This window comes from Bos taurus, chromosome 5 (assembly GCF_002263795.3).
Source record: "Bos taurus isolate L1 Dominette 01449 registration number 42190680 breed Hereford chromosome 5, ARS-UCD2.0, whole genome shotgun sequence".
NCBI lineage: Eukaryota > Metazoa > Chordata > Mammalia > Artiodactyla > Bovidae > Bos > Bos taurus.
The window spans coordinates 43,572,208-43,593,602 of NC_037332.1; the positions used below are offsets into that span (position 1 = coordinate 43,572,208).

General features: G+C 41.8%; 1 protein-coding gene across 2 annotated transcripts in view; it reads right to left on the reverse strand.

Moving 5' to 3' along the window:
- The window catches only part of MYRFL (myelin regulatory factor like), a 140,228-nt gene that overhangs the window by 55,516 nt on the left and 63,317 nt on the right, over positions 1-21,395 (reverse strand). For both annotated transcript variants that reach the window (XM_024992288.2, NM_001102323.1), the window contains 6 exon segments: positions 20,861-20,952; positions 14,611-14,761; positions 10,126-10,321; positions 8,001-8,077; positions 5,816-5,926; positions 3,520-3,610 (listed from right to left, as the gene is read on the reverse strand). In XM_024992288.2, the coding sequence (XP_024848056.1) occupies positions 3,520-3,610; positions 5,816-5,926; positions 8,001-8,077; positions 10,126-10,321; positions 14,611-14,761; positions 20,861-20,952 (718 nt within the window).

Consider the following 21,395-nt stretch of genomic DNA (forward strand, 5'->3'; position numbering starts at 1 on the left):
AGTGAGACAGACATTGCTCTACCCACTGATTCCTTTGGGTAAATAAAAATTCAGCTGAACTTCAGAAGAGGTGTGTGTGTGTGTGTGTGTGTGCGTGTGTGTGTGTGTGTGTGTGTGTGTGCAGCTCAAGTGTGTAGGGGAAGGGGAGGGAGGTTTGTGGTCAGAAATGGGCAAGGGCCAGGGAAAACAGAGATGGCACCTGGAGTGGCTCTGCTCTCCCCTCATCCCTCCCCATCTTTGCATCTGCGTTCTTTCCCTTGTCTTTCCCCATTCCGGTTGTGGGTTTCCCACCCCATGGTACTTTGGTTGCAGAGCAATAAAAGAGAATTTGGGGGGACCTGCCCATTTCTATTCTTCTGGAAAAATAAGCTGGAATAAATTAATGGTTTTCAAAACTAGGAAACCCTGGCATGTCTTTGAAAGGAAGACAAAACTGATCATCCCTCCTGCTCGCAACATAGCCCTACCAACCAGGTTTAATTATGTGTTTTAGGAGAAGAATGGAGCTGAAGGAAAGTCTAGCCATTAACAAGGAGAATCCGAAGGAGCTCTGCCGGGGGATGTTCCCCAAAACAAAGAGCTGGGAAACAAATCTGTTCTTTGGAGTGAGCTTTAATTTCCATTAAATTGGTCAGTTTACAGTATGGGACCAAAATATCTTTCCAAAGCTGTTTTGATTGACAATCTGGATGAACAATTGCTGGATCCTGCCCCTGTTTCTCTCTCCTCGGAGAATTCTGACAAGCTTGGTCTCCTGAACTCCCCCTTGAGGCCTGAAATTCATCTACTGCAGTCTTCAAGCTGTGTGTGTTGTGCTTAGTCACTCAGTCGTGTCCAGCTCTGTGACACCAGTGACTGTAGCCCACCAGGCTCCTCTGTCCATGGGGATTCAGCAGGCAAGAATACTGGAGTGGGTTGTCATGCCCTCCTCCAGAGGATCTTCCCAACCCAGGGATCAAACTCAGGTCTCCTGCATTGTGGGTGGATTCTTTACCATCTGAGCCACCTGGGAAGCCCAACCTTCCTCCATACATTCACCCTTATGTTAATTTCTGCTATGGAGAAAAATGACTCAGTTCTCAAAATGAATCTGGATTTGCTAAGTGCAATTTGCAGGTCTCCATATAATGTGGTCAGGTCTTATCTTTGTCACATTTCTCTTTCTTCATCCTAGAACTCGAACTAACAGATCCAGGCTTTGGCCCAAGAGGGCATATCTGGCTTTTTTGTAAAATGTAGGCTGGTCTGCCCTCTGCTCAACCCATGGTACATATAACTGTTTAGTACCCTCTAGAATCTCAGGGGCAGGAAACGTGCTCTCTAAAACTCACTGATTCAAACAATAATGCCATTTCTTAAATTCAGTTTTTCTCTTAGTTGGTTTAAATATTATATGCTTAAATAAATGCAAAAGTCTGCATTCATTTTCACTCTGCATTTGGGGTTAGAACAAAATAATCTCAGTAAGATATTTCCAGTGTGAGGGAGAGATATTATTGCTATCGTTTTTTTTCTCATTGTTGTTAGGGTAACCCTTGTGTTACCCAGCATACATATAGAATAGGGTATTCACTTTAACCAAAAATTATGGCTAGAAGAAAGCCATTGAATGTGGAACACATCCATTTTTAAAAAATAAAAACTTAATGAATAATATGACATCCAATCTATACTAAGCATAATTTTTTCAATAGTCACACTTAACACGAATTGCAGAAACTTTGGACTTCTTAGGGTCATCATTACAAGTTAAATTCTCATTGAACTTTGGGTACAAGAAAGAGCCCATTAACAGAGAGTTCTGAGAACAGCATGTCCGGCCATGTTCCCCTCTCACATTGCTGCTGTGGAGACTTGCACAGCAGCCTAAGCAGAGCTTTGCAGGGGCTGTCAGCAGGAAATGGAGAAATCTCAACACCAGGTAAATTATTTAAAGTACGCAGGTGACTAGAGACTGCCTGACTTAAGCATGAATTTCACCACTCAAAGCAGCAGTTTCATGGTATCCGATCTACCCTAATGTTAAAAAGAAAGGCATTGCCTGTATTTGTTCCTTCCTGTGAGGAATCAGAAAAAATAAGCAACCTAGGTTTCCAGACTTGATTTTAAATCACATTTATTAGCACACCGAAGCAATCCCAGATGACAGCAGGTGAGGTGTCAAAGACCACCCCAACCCTGGCTGAGGTATGGGCCGGAACCTCTGCTCTTGGCTCATGACCTAAGAAGGGGCCCCACCTTCCTTTGCCCCAGAGGAAGCTGTTTTGCCGAAGCTTAGATCAGGCCCCACAGAAACACAGTCTGGGTATGTGTGCTGGCGGGCACACAGCCGGCCTCACCCAGGGACATCTGGACACACCAGTGTTTTACTTCATTTCCATCATTACTTTGCTTCCAATAAAACTCTGAGATGTCGTTTCAAGAGTTCCACTAATAGATGGCTTGTTATTTTTTATTGACTAAAAGAATTACACAGAGGGCCCTTTGTTTGAGAACAGCTCAAGGCAAGCTGTGGAAGACTCACTTCCCCAAATGGGCAGCTCTTGTCCCCAGGCCTAAGTTTAACAGCCAGGTCAGTGGGCGTGCCCCAGTGTAAACTAGTTTCCCCACTGGAGTGTGCACGTCTCCCTGTGCCACTTCAAAGACCCATCACCAAACAGCCCCTCCCAGGGCTGCCAGGCCTGTGGTTACCTGTTCCCTCATGGCCCTGGCATTCTCTGTGCTGGCCAGCTTGGCCTCACACAGCTGCAGCTGCAGCTGCCAATAGCTTCATGTTTTGGTGGCTGCCAAGACTCCCGTCCAGAGCTGTGACCAATCATTCATTCAGCAAAATGTGCTGAGCCATTACTCTGCTCTGGGCAGCAGCCTAGAAGTCCTGGGGTCACCGATCAGTCTGGGGCATGGGATGCCTTCCTGCCTATTCCCCCACCCTGTGGGCTTTGGGGTCAGAGGGAACTGGGTTGTAACCCAGGCTCCTTCATTTACTTACTAGCTTTGTGCTCATGGATGACTTTCTCTCCCTCTTAAGCCCCTCTTAAGAACTCTTAAGTTCCTCTGGGTGTAAAGAATGTAATGTAAACGTGAAACAATGTAGAATGATGTCACACAGAAATTATGTAGCCCAGTGCCTATAACATACAGTAAAAACCAGGGCTTCTCAACTACGGCACTACTGACATTTGAGGAGGAGTAACTCTGTTGTGGGGGCTGTCCTGGGCATCGTAACGTGTTGAGCAGCATCCCTGGCCTTAACCCACTAAATGCCAGTAGCACCCCCAGTTGTAACAACCAAAAATGTTTGCAGACATTGCCAAATGACCCATGGGAAACAAAAGTTCTGGTTGAGAACCACAATGTAAAAACTAAAATCACAGTATCTGCTATTACTATCATTATCTTTGTCATCACTGGCAATTGAGAAGCTGCATACTTCATGCATTCCACTGAACATGTAAAGTCTACTTACAGGGAAAAAAAAAAAAAACATGGGATCCTGAAAAGTCAAAGAACCGCACTTACCCTTACAATGATCCGTTCAGAGATGTGGGCAGACAACAGGTAGAACTGGTCTTGGTTAGCAGCATACAGTCCAACCACCAACATGAAGTATCTAGTTCAGAAACAGCAGACGAATGCCAACACATCAGGAAACAAGAGACACAGTTTCTGCCATGAAATTGATGAATTAACAGAGAATTTACCGGGTTTACATATTCAAAATTTTTCTCTTCCACTCTAAGTTGCCCCTCTTGTGAAATCACAGAGGAGTTGGTTCACTCACTGTTGTTCTGGGTCTGCCTTTAACTCAGCTTGAGGGATGAGTGTGCTGTTTTGCACACCCACAACAGCCATCACTGGGCATACTGGGCTTGGCCCATCAGTGCTGGCCTAGTGCAGACCTTACCCTGCTGCATCCCGGGGCCCTCAGCACAGCACTGCTTACACACACTGCTAAGTGCTAAGTTGCTTCAGTCATGTCTGACTCTGTGCGACCCCAGAGATGGCAGCCCACCAGGCTCCTCCGTCCCTGGGATTCTCCAGGCAAGAACACTGGAGTGGGTTGCCATTTCCTTACAAAAAGTCACCTTAGAGGTGCCTTTGTTCAGAGCCAGCCAAGCCACACATCCTACTCCATAAGGCGGGGGTGGGGGGGGGGCGGAGTGGGAGATGACTTGGCAGGGCTCGCTCAGACGCACAGGTTCCTTCCCATCCTGATCTGCTCTTGGTCATGTAACCTGCACCTTTCATAGCCTCCAGTCATGACTTCAGTCAAAAACCAGAACCCTCTCTTCCGATTGTTATCAAGGCGATCTTCCTCACTATTTTAACTGCTTCTTCATGTGTACCACTGATGAGACATTTTAAAGATTAGACCATTTCTTCTTCTTTTTTAAAGAAGCATAATGAGTTTTTAAAACTTTTTATTGAAGTTAGCTTCTGCTATACAGGAAAGTGAATCTCTTATATATATGTCCACTCTTTTTTAGATTCTTTTCTCAGAGATCACTACAGAGTATTGAATACAGTTCCCTGTGCTATACAGTAGGTCCTTATTAGACCATTTCTTGAAAGTCGAAATATAAACTATCCCTACCAGAAAAGCATTTACTTTAAGAATTGCATTAAAAAAAAAACTTGGCCAACTTCTTCTGTAGCACTCTAAACAGTCTCCAATCCTTAGGGAGTACAACTTTTCCCCTGTAACTAAAGTACGTCAATAATAGTAATAACTGTTACAATTATGATAATAATTAGCTATCATCCACTGAGTGCTCAAAATGAGCCATGTGCTGGGCTAAGCAGTTTGTCTACATTATTTCATTTAGAACCCCAAAACAACCTTATTGGAGAAGGATATGGGTATTGAACCGTTTTTACAGAATAGGAAAATGAATCTCAGGGAGGTTAAGTTCCATGCGTAAGGTCACCCAGCTAGTAAATGGCAGTATCAAATAGTCAAACTCAATTCCCTCCAACTCCAAAACCTTTGTTCTAAAATCAGTGGTTCCTAAACTTGAGCATGCATCAAATCACTTGGAGGGGGGCTTGTTAAAATACAGACTGCTGGACCTCACCCCAAGTTTTTGATCAGGTAGGTTTTTAGTGAGTCCCAACAACTTGCATCTCTAATAAGTGTCCAGGTGATACCATCTCTGCCGGTCCTGGGAGCACATTCTGAGAATCACAGGTGTAAATCATTAATGTAAATGTATTTTCAATCAAAAAAGGCTACAGCAGAGCTTTGGAGCTCAGGGCATTAAAGTAGTGACCAGCACACAGAATTCGAGAAATGCCATCAATCCTCAGCCCTCAGCCCGTCACAAGACATGAACACATGGTCCCTCTAAATGCAGCTGTCTCCAACCTTCTTGGCACAAAGGGCCATTTCATGGAAGACAATTTTTCCACGGACTGGGGTGGAAGGGACATGGTTTCAGGAAGATTCAAGTGCATTACATTTATCGTGCACTTTATTTCTATTATTGTTACATCAGCTCCATCCCAAATCATCAGGCATTAGATCCGGGTGGTTGGGGACCCCTGCAGAAGGATCACGGGGACAATGAAAACAAGCCGCCCAGAGGCTGGGCAGGAGAGGAGGCATAGCAGGGTGTGGGGATGGAAGAAGGACGATGTCTAAGGGTAAATGAAATGCGGCAACAGCAGAGTCAGAGAAGGGAGGAGGGCAGCTGAGGAAGGCCAAGAGGATCAGAGGGGCCTCTGGGGGCCCTGGGCTGTCAGGTAGCATAACCAGCTACCCGCCCCCACCGCGCCCCCCCACGCCCCAGCAAAGGCATACACACCACACCAGTACCTCTGGTCAGGGTTTGGCTTCCCCTTCTTTCTCATGTTATTTGCTGTGGTTTCGCTGAAGTGTAACCGGCCCAGAGTTACTTTGGTGACCTGGTCGGCCAGCAGGTTAATTCTAAAGCAAACAGCAAAAATACAAAGAGACTGTAAGAGAACATAGTTCTTGATCATATCTGATTCATTCTTAGATTCTGAGCTATGTTTAGTCCCCCATTCTTATCACACTGTGGAGGACACTGATTTTTAAGATAGTGCCCGCAGCCTGGTCAGGAATGGCTGCCAGGGAGGTACTCTTTGTTTAGTCACTAAGTCATGTTCAAGTCTTTGAAACCCCATGGATTGCAGCACACCAGGCTTCTCTGTCCTTCACAATCTCCTGGAGTTTGCTCAGATTCACATCCATTGAGTCAGAGATGCCCTCCAACCATCTCATCCTCTGTTATCCCCTTCTCCTCCTGCCCTCAATCTTTCCCAGCATCAGCATCTTTTCCAGTGAGTCGGCTCTTCACATCATGTGGCCAAAGTATTGGAGTTTCAGCTTCAGCATCAGTCCTTCCAATGAATATTCAGAGTTGATTTCCTTTAGGATTGACTGGTTTGATTTCCTTGCAGTTCAAGGGATTCTCAAGAGTCTTCTCCAGCACCACAGTTTGAAAGCATTATTTCCTCAGTGTTCAGCCTTCTTTATGGTCCAGCTCTCACATCCAGACATAGCTACTGGAAAAACCATAGCTTTAACTACATGGACCTTGGTCAGCAAAGTGATGTCTCTGCTTTTTAATACACTGTCTAGGTTTGTCACAGCTTTTCCTCCAAGGAGAAAGTGTCTTTTAATTTCAGTGAAAGTTAGAAATGCTCATTCAGCAGCAGTTCAAGTCCAGAGTACCTGACTCCGAAGGGCTTATGCTCCTACACTGGGGCTCTTTGATCTCGACAACAGGAGAGAAGCCCCGTCACCTGCATCACCATTGCTATAGTGCTCTCCTCCCGATAGAAGCAGTTCCTCTAGGTTGCTGGTGAACTCCTTTGCATCTCCTTCACGTATATGCCCTCTCCTGACCTGGCTGTGGGAAGCTGCCTGCTTCTAAGGTAGACCACACACAGTCTCCCAGCAAGAAAAAACCAGAGGTACCAGGCAAGTTCAGAGCTGTCTGTACATGCTTGAGCTGTAGGCTGAGCTCACACCTGGTCTCTCCAGGCTCTAGCACCATCTTCTTCCCCAAATAGGACTGCTGCTGCTGCTGCTGCTAAGTCGCTTCAGTTGTGTCTGACTCTGTTCAACCCCATGGACTGCAGCCTACCAGGCTCCTCCGTGCATGGGGTTTTCCAGGCCAGAGTACTGGAGTGGGTTGCCATTTCCTTCTCCAGTGCATGAAAGTGAAAAGTGAAAGTGAAGTCACTCAGTCGTGTCCGACTCTATGCGACCCCATGGACTGTAGCCCACCAGGCTCCTCCATCCATGGGATTTTTCCAGCCAAGAGTACTGGAGTGGGGTGCCATTGCCTTCTCCCTCAGGCTCAAATAATCCCCACCCAGTCAAAAAGGAAGTCTCTTTCATTTTATATGGCATCCATTGTTTTGGATGATCCCAGTCCTGTGGCTTTCTTTTTTTGAAATATTATTTTCATTTATTTCTTGGGCTGCACAGGATCTTAGTAGTGACATGTGGACCTAGTTTCCTGACCAGAAATTGAACCCAGGCCCCCTGCATTGGGAGCACAGGGTCTTAGCCACTGGATCACTGGGGAAGTTCCCCGCATTCTTTCTATTTTAGGGCTCATTAAGCAATCTAACAGCAGTGCTTTAAGAAACAAGATAAATGAATTATAAGCACAGCATGGATCCAGAACCTTAAAATCAATTCAATCAGTAGCATGCTGATTTAAATGAAAAATTAAAAGAAAGATCTAATTATAATCTGTCTCAGGGAACCAAGGTTGTTAGCAAGGTTGTCAGTAATAAATATTCTGTAAATAATGATGACCTAAAAGATGGGGCTTTTTATAGATTTTTTTGAAATTATTTCAATATATCGTACCTACTTTTGTTGATAAGCATGTGTTCATAATACTAACACATTATTACTAATTTAGTTTGTATCATGGAATTCTTTTAAAATAAAATAAATTTGGCAATAAATTTTCTTCCCAAAATATGTTCACAAGAGAATTCAGAGAAGAAGTTCTTACTTAATAGGATTGAAAATCTTTTTGCTTCTGTCTGCTTGGGACTGTTCAATAGCAATTATTTGATTGGTGGCTTCTACCTATGTAGAATAACAAAAAGTAATTACTTCATAATTAATTTCTTTATTAATTAAAACATTCATTAGTAAATAATTTTCAATTACTTAAAAAGTTTCCCAAGGCATTATGTTAAGCACTTGGCAAGAGGCACCAGTCACTGAAAGAATGTATAAGACAAGGACCCTGACCTTAAAGCAGTGTGCTATTGGAGAGAAGAGAAACAAATACCTGAAGAGCTAAACAAAGAAAACACAAGACAAGAGAGAACTTCAGGTAAACAGTGAGTATAGAGTGGACTATAGATCTTCCCAACCCAGGCATTGAACCAGGGTCTCCTGCATTGCAGGTGGATTCTTTACCCACTGAGCTATCAGGAAGTCCTCAAAACACATGAGCAAGGCAGCTCAACAGATCCATGCACTCACTCGTTCATTCATTCTTTTATTCATTCATTTCATACATACTTGTTGAGCACCTGCTTTGAATCAGGCATTGCATTAGGCAATAAAGGTGAGAAGACAAAACAGAAATCTCAGCCCTTTCAGAGCTTATTAATAAGAAATAAAAATAAACAGTAAAAATGAATAAAACATAGGAAATGACATTTATTCAATAATTCTTGTTATTCAATAATATTCTTGTTATTAGTGAAGAGTAGCAAGTGTCTGCTGGTATCTGCTCTATGACTGTAGGTATTTGCATAGTCACTGTCTTTCCAGAAAGCAATTAGGCAACCAACATCAAGAGTTTTAATACTGATTATATGTTCAATGTGCAATGCCTATTCTGGAATTTATTCTCATACAAAAATGAATATGCCTGGATGTTCACTGCAAAAAAAATTTACAATAAATTTGTAAATACAAATTAACAAAAAATTTACAATAATACAGAAATTAATATGGTATCTTGATATAATGGAAAACCATATCATCTTTGTAAATAATATTTTATAGTCTTTAATGATATTATATAATGCTATTTCCACAACATAATATTATCTATATGAAATTAATTTTAATAACAGAAAAAATAAGGAAAAATTAAGTTATTAAATTGTGGATCCCAAGTATGAATGAATTTTATCTCTTCTTTCATACTTTTCTATTATATGCCATAATGTCCACAATGGACTCATATTACTTCCATAATCAGAAATATATGTTTTATTATTGTGTGCTTGCTGTTTATTTTATTTTGGTTTGGTTTGCAGCAAGAGCAGCTGATGTGGTTAGCTGTGAAGCGCCACTTTGGGAGACTTGGTGCCTGAGCCCAGGTTGGTGATCAGAAAAAAACATATGCAGATAATGGATATTCCTCACCCTAAGGAGCTGGATCTGAGGTAATAATGCAATAAATACTTGTTGACCACTCAGAAGTCATCCTACATGCATTCTAATCCCAGCTCTATTATTGACTATTTTGGATGAATGGTGTGACTCTCCTGGGCCTCAGTTTCCCCTCTGCTAACTGGGAAAGAGGGAGCATCAACTAGATTAGTGGTTCCTTGGCTTTTTTAAGTTACAGACTTCTTTGAGAATTTGGTGAGAACTATGAACCAACTGCATATGGGAACACACCAGCCTCAAAAAGAATAAACTAATTACACTCAGCAAATGAAGTCCAAGATTTAGACACTAAAAACATTAAAGCTGTAGTTTGAAGTGATGTTCTGCAAGATTCTGAATTGGCAGCTTCTATTTCCTATGTCTTGAAATATTTATTCTTAGACCCCATCCACCATGCTGTGAGGAAGCACAAGCTGTCCCACAGAGAGGTCTACGTGGAGGAGAGCCCAAGGCCTCCCAGCTACAGCCCTCTTTGAGCTCCTGGCTGATGGCCAGTACAGATTTGACAGACACTCAAGTGAGCCATCTTGGAAACTGGATCCAGCTAATGACTCCTGAGTAGAGCCAAGCCCTGACCAAGTGGCAGATTTTTGATCCAAACCAATGAGTGTTATTATTTTCAGTTGCTAAGTTTCAGAATAGATGGTTATATAGCAACAGACAACAGGAACGCTTACTATATGTTGACTGAATGAGATGAAACTAAATAAAAGACTTACCTTAACCCCAAAAGGTTTCAAGTAAAACATTTCTATTGGCTTTAGACCCATTTGAGTTTTGACAAATTTTGGACTTCCCCAAACTTGAATATGGATGGTGATCTGAAAATGGTTCTTCTTTTGGCAAACAAAAGCTTCATCTGCTGGCGAAAAATTAAATCCTTTGTCTGTGACGACTCGATAGCCTACATCAGGTCTATGAAAAGTGGAAGCAAGAAACCAGTCTTACAAATATTTTCTACACATTTTCTTTCATGAACAATATTAATTATATAAACATTTTGGGAAAATACATTTTGGAAAGTATCTTTTGCTATATCTGAAAAATGTGAAAGTGTTAGTCACTCAGTTGTGTCCGACTGTTTGCAATCCCAGGGACTGTAGCCTGCCAGGCTCTTCTGTCCATGGAATTCTCCAGGGAAGAATACTAGAGTGGGTTGCCACTCCCTTCTCCAGGGGATCAAACTCGGGTCTCCTGCATTGCAGGCAGACTCTTTACCAACTGAGCCAGGGAAGCCCTCTTGCTATATTTAATCAATTTTGTTAATTTTCACCAAGGAAATGAAAATGGTATTTCAGAACACAGCTGGCTATCTAACAGCTTTTTTCCTTCATGAGAAAGAAGTACAATTCTTGCCAAATGGAATCATTGTCTCCTCAGCCTGCCTTTTCGCTTTGTGTTTCCTAGATTTCTAACTTGACTCCACTATACAATAGAAAGACGTTGGTTAGAAGTTGAGAAGTTACTATATTACTCAGACATATCAAATATCTGGGATATATTTCCTTTTTTTCCTTCTTAAGAAAAATCTCTCATTTCATCAGCATCACCACACTCAAATAGTCCCTCAGATGAATGACTACTCAGCTTCCTGGTAGTCAGATGAAAAAAAAAGCAGACTGGTCAGAACTACCAGGAATAGCTTTCAACCAGATTAACCAGAGCCAGACTACTGATTGAAAACATGTTTTCACTAAAGTGTGGCCATTTCCTTTTTATCCTTTTGATCTGATCATAGCACTGAATACCTACTATGTCGTTTACTTCTGCAGAAAAAAAATAATAGGTTGACGGTGGGTTAGCTAATCAGACTCTTGCGTTATTTGTTTTATCAAACCATGTTCAAGAGCTGTACTTTACATATACATAATGCTAACTTGCTGCAGTAGTGTCCGACTCTCTGCAACTCTATGGACTGTAGCTCGCCAGGCTCCTCTGTCCATGGAATTCCCCAGGCAAGAATACTGGAGTGGGTTGCCATGCCCTCCACCAGGGGATCTTCCCAACCCAGGGATTAAATCCACATCTCTTAGGTCCTGCAGGTGGGTTCTTTACCACTAGCACTACCTAGGAAGTCCCTGTGTATTATATGCTTGATTAAATACTTTTTAATATTAATAAAAATAAAACCTATTAAACATGCAACATTATCAAGTAGAAAAGAGAACATAAAAGTTGAAAATTTTGGTAATTTTTTCTGTGTGTTGTAGATATGAAACATAATTTTTAATGCATCAGGTTTCCTAAATGTTCCTCAGGAAAAGAGCTCCTTCCTAGAACAACACACAGAGATGGCAGTACTTCCTGCTTTGCTGGCTCTCTGCTACTATGTGGATCTTTGCTTCCTGGGATCTCAGTTTGGATGGCTGCCATTTAATGAACAACACAGACTTTCTAAATTTTTTTCTAATTTCAGTGACAGAAATATGAATGGGTCTCTTGGGAAATGAGTATTCATGTTCTTGGCAAGCTAAGCACCTCACCGAATGGATCAAGTCACTAGGTCACTGATTACCCTCAAAGTCTTCTCAGGTGGCTCAGTGGTAAAGAATCTGCCTGCCAATGCAGGAGATGCAGGAGACATGTGTTCTATCCCTGGGTTGGGAAGATCCCCTGGAGGAGGAGGTGGCAACTCACTCCAGTATTCTTGCCCAGAAAACTCCATCGAAAGAGGAGCCTGGGGGGCTCATGGCATCGTGAAGAGTCAGACAGGACTGAGTGACTGAACAGGAGCAGGAACTGATCAAAGGCCCCACAGTCACAGCGCCCTCCAGCAGCAATGGGAAAATCCACTGAATGAAGAGGGAGATAAAAGCAGGTATTTTAAGACATCTGGAACTTTATACTGACTTGCTTGTCAAAAGGCTAGATGGATTGAATTGTATAGATTGGACTACAGAGGGTAGTAAGAACAGTTTTCATTAAGGAAAAAAAACAAAGGAAATATTTTTGTGTGTGATCTTCTATGTTTCACTGTCAAAAACTCTGAAGAAAAAAGATTTGCAGCTCAGATATGAGCATTAGCCTGAAATTTAAAGACAGCTGTAAGCAGACACTATATCAACCCATAAAAATTATACAGTTGAAGAGTATTCTGAATCTTAAAAAAATGTCTAATTATAAAAATTATTCTATTTACCTAAGAGTAGCGATTCTGCTTTTGATATCAAAAGTTAATTATAAAATCAACTAAACTGGCCTTTTTAAAGGTCTTTAACACAAGCTGTAAATATAATTCAAAAAAATGTAATAAAATTTTAATCCCCTAACTTTATAACTTTCAGGTTATTTAGAAAAATTATGCTTTTGTAACGAGTTAGATCTACTAATCAAAGCAGAGGCAAGTGATTTTCCATCTTAGTGATGTGAGTAGTGAATTTAAGACTTCTGAGTTCTAATCCAGATGAATATTACCTATCTTTTTTGCTTAAGAAAAGTGAATTATGGCTGCTACTGCTGCTGCTAAGTCACTTCAGTCGTGTCCGACTCTGTGCGACCCCATAGACGGCAGCCCACCAGGCTCCCCCGTCGCTGGGATTTTCCAGGCAAGAACACTGGAGTGGGTTGTCATTGCTTCTCCAATGCATAGAAGTGAAAAGTGAAAGTGAAGTTGCTCACATGTCCGACTCTTAGTGACCCCATGGACTGCAGCCCACCTAAGCATTCAAAATAAATCTGCTTCTACATCTTTGAGTTGATACTATTCATGTATCTTTTTGTTCTTTTCCCCAGATCAGTGAAGCATAGATTGACTGCTCAGATAAACTTAAAAAAAACTACTCAAGTAAGAAAAGAGATAACAGTTACCTTGAAAACTTGATCAACTCAGATCCATTACAGACTAGGAAGCATTACAGGTTTTGATTAAAATACTCTGCTTATGTGTGACAGTTTCATACCTGGGTATTCATACGTAAGACACTATATGGAACAACCCCCCCAAAACCATTAAATGAAGTCTGACTCAAAACCAGGACCTTTGGATCCTTCTTTTCTTTTTCTGTTGCACACAGCAGTAAAGATACAAGTTGCGACATTTCAGTGATACAACTAGCAACTTGCTTCTTCTTATCTCCTGTTAAACACATTGAGTCCCAAAGTCTAACTTCGCAGATTTTAAGGAACAGATTTCTTCCTTCTAGTTCATCCAACATAAAATTCCAAGTGATAAGTTTTGCTCTTAAAAAACTGTTGGGATTAACATATATACACTACTGACACTACATATAAAATAGAAAACTATGAGAAGGTCCTGCATAGCACAGGGAACTCCAATCAATGCCCTGTGGTGACCTAAATGGGAAGGAAACCCAAAGAAGAGGGATATATGGATAAGAAGAGCTGATTTACTTTGCTGTACAATTGAAACTATAAGCAACTGTACTCCAATAAAAATATAAAAAATAAAAAGTTATTTGGAGTTTGAAAAATACCTTGAAGACCCTCAAGTTTGTAGCCCAGCATTTCTCATTTCATATTATATTTATTAATTGAAAATCATATTCTTTACCCATTAACACACTTTAGTGTTTCAAGAAGGCATTTACAATCAGTGAAAATTCTAGAAGAGCTGGGTAAGTAAATTATATCCTAAGGAATAAAGAGAAGGCTTAAAAGATCTTTAAGAGCAATAGTGCATAAGTCTACATTTGTTTCTTGAAACTATAATGTCATAAGAATAGGATGAAAATTTTCTAGTTTAAGAATGTTTTGTATGGTTTGATTTCAGTCTCTTAATATAAAGCCACCCTCAACTATGATCACTACAGGCTATATTGGCAATAAACTGACAGTACTGAATTGCAACATTGATGCTGGGGGAGCTAACAATTTAATATGCCCCCCAAAATAATTCTATGAAATTTTTAATTGACTGCAGGATTAAATATTAGTGATTTGGGAAATCTCCATTTTCCAGCTTTTAGTTTAAACTGGGCATTTGATCTCAAAAAGATTCTCTCTCCCTCCATCATTTAGTGGGTAAATTATGAGTTAGAATTACAAATCTGGATTCTTGAAGACCAAAACTCATGTCCCAACTGTTTATTGTTAAAATGCAAAACATAAGGAGTAAGACACACTTTCTCACTGACACATTCCATTTGATCAGAGGTAGCATCAAAGCCCAAATACTTGGATTTAGTCTTGAGAGTTAGCCCTGGCTTGCTCTCCAGTCAACCATAGGGGTTCCTAAGGCCACTTACAGTTTTTCATATTGACTGTTTAATAAGCTGTGCCAAGGAACACTCCGGTATGGCTGCCACTTCAAAGCAGGAGAGGGCTGGTCCGCAAGCATCATGTTCTGTCTCTCACTGTCAAGGTCTTGCACTTCGATGCTGTGACTCCTACCTGTCACTGCAAAGAAATTGGTATGTTAGATCTTCCCTCGGAGGCTGTTTTTCTTAGACAGCTGCATGGAGCGAATGCATAGTCCATGTATGAGGCAGAGTGACCCTGTGGGGAACGACAAGTGTTGGGAAGCAGGGGGCATGTGGCTAGGTTTCTTTCCTCATCTGTAAATTGAGCAGCTTGGGTCAGTGATTCTAAGGTGCCAAGGTGAGCGCTTGTTGGAATCATTGCCCTCAGTGTCTATCTACTCTACTTCCGATATGGCATCTCTTCATTCCCAGTCTGTCTGGTTCTAGTGAATCCCATTCCCAGCCCGAAGAGGTGGAGTTTGGTGAAGTCCATTCCCAGCCTGAAGAGGGTAGGGAACCCAGGCTTAATCAATAGAACTACAGCATTCACTATTTGCATCAGTAAATACGATGCAAATAGTGAATGGCCTAATTCAATCCAAGAAACGTGGGTCTCTGTGCTTTAGGGGAGATGGGTTCAACGATGCTAACTCTTTTCCATGAGGTATGAATCTAAGACACATCCCCCAAAACTGCTGGCACCATTTTGGGACAAGAGAGAAAAGCCTGTCTGGAAATGAACCAGCACAGCAGAAGGTAGAGTTGAGAATGAACACACCCAGTCCCAATGGCATAGTTTGAGTTCTGGCGTCCAGTACTAAATCTTGTGTTACAGGAGCCAATAAAGCCCCTCATTTTGATTTTTTGTTTGGTTGCTGCATCAGGTAGTTTAAGGGTTTGTTTTTAAATTGGTTTTGTCCTTTGCTTCTTTCTTTTGCTCTTTACAACGAATACATTCTAATTTGTTACAGGTCCCTTGTGACACCAAGATTCTGTGGTCTAGCTTTTTTAAGTTATTTATTTGCTTAGTGTCTTACTTCCTTCAACTGCAAAACAGAAATTAAAACAGGTGTCCTGCCTGTCTTACAACAACACACAAGCAGAATATCATAACACAAGTGAAAGCACTTTTAGAAGCTAATATTACAACCAAGATAAATTAGCAGAGAATACTTTGTTAGAAGTTAGTATTAACTATATGAAACTGCTTCTTTTCTGTATCAAAAATGGTCCCATGACAGCAATTTCGCATGTGTAAGCTTCTAGTTTTGCATAATCCTTGCAAGTTGTTTGTCTAATTTGAATATGCCTCCAACTTCTGATTCAACCACAGAAAAATTTTATGTAAATCCTATTAAGATGCTTGCTGTTTCCCTTTTCTGTGAGCTCCCTACCATCACTCATGCCTCATACCAGGAGTGAAAGGGAAATAGTGTGTGTACATAAAACCTGGTGATGGCTATAAGCAACAAGTCAAGATATAACACCACCTTCTATACAATGTGCACTTAGCCCACTCACTGTTCTGTCTTTCTTTATACTTTTTATTGATGACTTCTTAAATAACTAGCAGAGCTACTTCAGTTTGCTTTGTATCCCAAATGTCCCAGAAACTGTGTTTTTCATGAGATATCACTATTATATGTCACCTAAGCAGAACATCTATTTTTTGAGTTTTGTATACAACCATTTCAGAAAAAGATTTTCTCAAAATTCTGCAAAACTTTTTCCCAGCTAAGAAGACATAAGGTCAGCAATCCTCGAAGTTCTTCACGTCCTCACTTCTCCAAGAGTTACCTGTCTTAAACTTTTCAAAACAAACAAAAAACCTTCCGTGGTTCTCCTGTTCATACCAAGTTCAAAGAAAGGGAGAAGCTAGTTCTTCCATCTTTCCTTTCTCCCTCCTGCAGTGGAGAGAGGATAAAGGAAGTTCAAGAGCTTGGAGTTTGGAACCATATGGAACTGGGTTTGAATCACAACTCTACATTCACTGGCCAATTAGGAAGTGGTCTAACATCTCTAGGCTTCAGTTGCTTCACCTGCAAAATGTAACAATATGCTGCCTCCCAGAACTGCTGAAGGAATTCAGTGAGTCATATCTGTAAGTGCTAAGCACAGTGTCTGCCTCCAGAGAGTTTAAACAATGGTGGCTTTGGTTAGTCCTGGCAGTACCGTCATTATCACATGTACTTGTTTTTCTCAGGTGACTCAGTTATATCTAAGAAGCTTTAGCAAATACTTCTTTCTCAGCCTCCATGGTAACTCTGTCTGATGTGAAATCATGTGGTGGTGGGCCTGAGTGCATACCTAACTCAGACCCTTCCCTACTCAAGTATGGCAGCAAGGCGACAGGGGAAGCAGCCAAAGGTCAGCTCTACCCCTCTAGGTGCTGACAGGGAGGGTGGGCAGGGGGCAGGGGGTTCTTTACTACTAGTGCCACCCAGGAAGCCCTTATTGAAGTATAATATTTGTGAAAAAGAGTGCACAGATCATTAGTACCCAATTTGATACTTTTTAATAAAATGAGTTATACTGGGTAACTACCTCTAGATCAAGAAATAGGATACTTTCAGCACTCTAAAAGATAGGTTCATGCTCTCTCCTGGTTACTACTTTCTCTTGGTCAAGAATAATCACTGTTCTGATCCAATGCCATAGAGAAGTTTATAGAAATTATGTAATATATGTACTCTTAGGTATTGGCTTCTTTTAACCAACAGTGCTTATGAGATCATTCATCATTGTTGCAAATGATAGTAGTTCATTCGTTTTTCTTGCTGTATAGTGTTCCATTTGTGATTATTATAACTAAAGCTAGTATGAATGTCTGTGGGGACTGTCAGTGGGCATATGTATATACTTCTTTTCAGTGTATTCCTAGAATGGGGAATCACTGAACCATTGGATATGTTTCAGTAGATGTAGCCAAAGAGATTTATAAAGTGATTACAAGGTAAGGAATCTTAATCCCATTTAACAAATGTAGAAATTGGGTTCAAAGACCTGAAACACTGGTTCAGTGTCACAACTGTTACCTGGAACAGATGGATTCAAAATTTCTCTTCATGCTGCCCTGAGGAACTCTTGAGAAATGTAACAGAAGAGAGAAGCAGAAGTGTGAAGGCAGCAAAGTTTCAACTTTTGGGAGAAAACTCACAGCTTGCATCTGAATGTCTTTCAAAATATTTTCTTTGACTTTTTTTTTTTTTGCTGTGCTGCATGTGGGATCTTAGTTTCTCAATCAAGCCTGTGCCCCCTGCAGCAGAAGTGCAGTCTCAACCACTGGGCCACCAGGGAAGTCCCTATATGACTTTTGTTTTTTAAACTCTTGCTGAAATAGAAATTATTATTCTTATGTGATAATCAAGAAAGTCAGGCTTGAAAAGTCCATGATTCCTGGAGACATGAGACAGGTACTTTTCCTGATTCTACACTGGAAATTCTTTCTCTGTGGACTAATGACCATGACTCTGGGGGTTAAAAAACACTCATGCATTTGAAGTTTAAGCCATATAGGGCCATGAGCTCTCTTATATTTAGAATTTTCATCAGATAGGACCAGGAATCCTCTCATATTCGGGGTCCAGACCATGTGGGGCCAGGAACCAGCTGGCAGAAGCCTGCCCAACACCTATTCTCTCTCAAAGCAAGTTTTTACATCTGCCTCCAGCAACCCAGTAATTCTACATTGTGAACCCAATAAATGGGCATCTTGGAACCCTTGACCAACATGCACTTCTGAGAAGAAATTCACCAGAAAAACCTTACTGATTGATTTAGGACATCTTCCCCCATCAAAAATCCTGCCTGTAAAACTAGCTCCTCCTTCCATTCCCCATATGCCATTTCTCCAGGACCTTTGTAAAACTCTTGGTCTCTGCAACAACAAATATGAGTTCCCCAGTGGAAAACTTCTGCTGAAAGCATAGCATTTGAATTAAGTGGTTTTTTTTTTAATTCCCCTGGGAACCTGCTCATTTTCATCCTGGAATTGCTATCTGGGGCCAATTATCTTTAGAAGGCTTTTCAGGGACCTTTGAATAGGATTTAAATAAGGAATGCAAGATTTCTGATGTGCTGGGACATTCCAGTTACTTCTCTATGACCATTCTCTAGAGAGAGTGACACATCAATGCCCTCCCTAGGGACAGGCTGCAGACCATCATCACAGGATGGAGCTTACTTCTGAAATGGCCAGGAGAATTTGAGTAGCAATCTAGCTTATGACAAAGCTCTTGGAAGGTTTGGGTGACTTACCCAAAGTACTCTCAGTGAGCTGGTGTATCTGTGGGAGAGTGAACAGATGGTCCTCTCATCTGGCTAGAAATTTACTCAGCTTTTGTGTTTAAGAAGCATAAATAAGCAGCAGGCAGTATGCAAGGATCCTTGAAGAAATTAGAGTAACCATGCATAGGAAGATAGATGGAGAGCTCTATATTATTCAGAAACAAGGCTTTAATTAGCGTTCTGTGTTTCTAAGGTTGAATAAGAAAAATCAAGGCAGCTGCAGGCCATGATGGGACCATGCAAAAGACATGAAGGCAGTAGAGGTTTGCTTTATATGATGGCTGGATGCCCGGGGCAGTACTACCACAGCACGTCCAGGGAGTGCTGATGTGTGGGACTTGGCCAAGTGAAGTCATCATTCAGTGAAGGACTCCCACAGCCCGTGATGGAGCTGAGGCCAGATGTCCCTGAACAAACCAGAAGGCTCCATGGGACTCAGAGGACCAATTCTCATCATGTGGCTGTGAAAGGCAAAGGCAGCAGTTTTCTCACCTGAGCAGGCAAGAAGGCCACGGGCACCTCCTGTCTGGGCAACAAAAACCTCTGGAGTGTGGAGACAATAGCTGCAGGGGAGCCTTAAGAGGAAAATCTTGGACTTCTGGCCAAACTGATGATTAGGAGTAAAAGAGATGTGACTTGGTATCCTGAACTGGGGACACTGTTCACACTGCCTACGTTAATTATTTACAGTGGGTGGTAAGATTGGCATGGAATAGTGTCCTTTCCCCTAATAAGTGTCATAGCACTTGCTCCAGAAATTCAGAAGTTCAAGGCTTCAGGCTCAAAAACTTCAGCTTGTTCTCAATTTGGTCAGGTCCCCAAGCTCAAAACATGATGTGGCATGTGATATATAAGACAAAGAATGAGTTGGGCTGACCACTTGGGCATCATATAACCCGGTTAAAAGACTTCTAAAATGGTTTTCGTTGTTTTAGTCGCTCAGTCATGTCCTACTCTTCTGCAACCCCCATGGACTGTAGCCCTCCAGGCTCCTCTGTCCATGGGATTTCCCAAGCAAGTATACTGGAGTGGGTTGCCATGCCCTTCTCCAGGGGATTTTACAAAATGTCAAAGATCTACTGGGAATCTGCTAATTGGAAGCAAGTGCTAAGGAAGCTCAACTCTCTCCCTTTTGCTCCCCTGGAGAAATCCTCTCAAGTCCTGCTTCTCCCAGTAATTTCCTTTCCATGAGCCAGCAGCAGCATTGCCCAGGAGCTTGTTAGGAACGCAGAATTTCAGCCCACATCTCACACGCACTGAACCTGAGCATCTGCTTATTACTAAGATCCCTGTGTTATTTGAGTGCACGTCTGTGTTGAGAAGGATCCCAGTGAACGAAGCACTGAGCATACCAGCAGGCTCTGCAGGTGCAGCCACACTGCACAGCCTCACCAGGCCTAGAGCCCAGGTCCTCCAAGACACAACTGCCCCCAGAACTGAAAGGACCAGCATCTCATCTCTGCCAGAGAGAGACAGTGGCATCTTCTCCCAGGAGCACCTGTATGACCCCACCTAAGACTGCATGAAACATTACATCAAGAAGGAAAAAATAGGATTTCCCCGGTGGCTCAGTGTTGAAGAATCCGCCTGCCAATTCGGGAGACACAGGTTCCATCCCTGGTCCAGGAAGATCCCACATGCCGTGGAGCAGTTAAGCCCATGTGCCACAACTACTAAACCCGTGCTCTAGAGCCCAGGAGCCACAGCTACTGAAGCCCAAGCACTCTGGAGCCTGTGCTCTGTAACAGGGGAGGCCCCTGCTCACCACAGCTAGAGAAAAGCCCACATAGCAACAAAGACCCAGCATAGTCAAAATATAAATAAATAACTAGAATTATGAAAATGGAAGAAATAAACTCCCAGAGCATATCATCGCCCTTCTATGAGAGAGAAAATGATTTTTGGGGCTACTCCAAGGCTGGTAAAAATCCCTTATTTAATGGCAGCAAGGGGCCCCGGGCTGGCTCACTGGGTCTGGAGTGGTGGGTCCACACGTGACAGTCCCCCGAGTCCTCCAGCACCTGTGTGCACTTTCTCTTCTTGGTTGGTGGCAATGAGACTCTAGAATCAAGAACCCAAAATAAGGTTAGCATTTTTCTTTGCTCTCCATGTCACATTAAATCAGATTAAATTTCCCAGGACCGTGCTCTTGACCTTCCTAAGACTAATTCTAGTTAAAGTTTCTTGCGTCCTACTAGTCTGTAATACCAGGTTGATACATGGAGTGGATGGAGCAAGCTCCTATTCCATGAGCTCTATTAGTCTGAACTTGGTTTTCCATTATCCAATGGATCTGGGATTCCTGTATTTGAAAAAATTAACAGACATCATTTCCAAAGGCAGAAACCAAGTCAGAAGACAAAAGATACTTAAAATTTGAGTGTACATTTTACACCTGAAATTGTTTTTCACTTGAAATTGTTTTTCACATGGAATTTTGTCACAATATTTGATGGCCTTTACTCTTTTGATCATCCTCTAGATCCAGAGGAAGGAATGAAAGA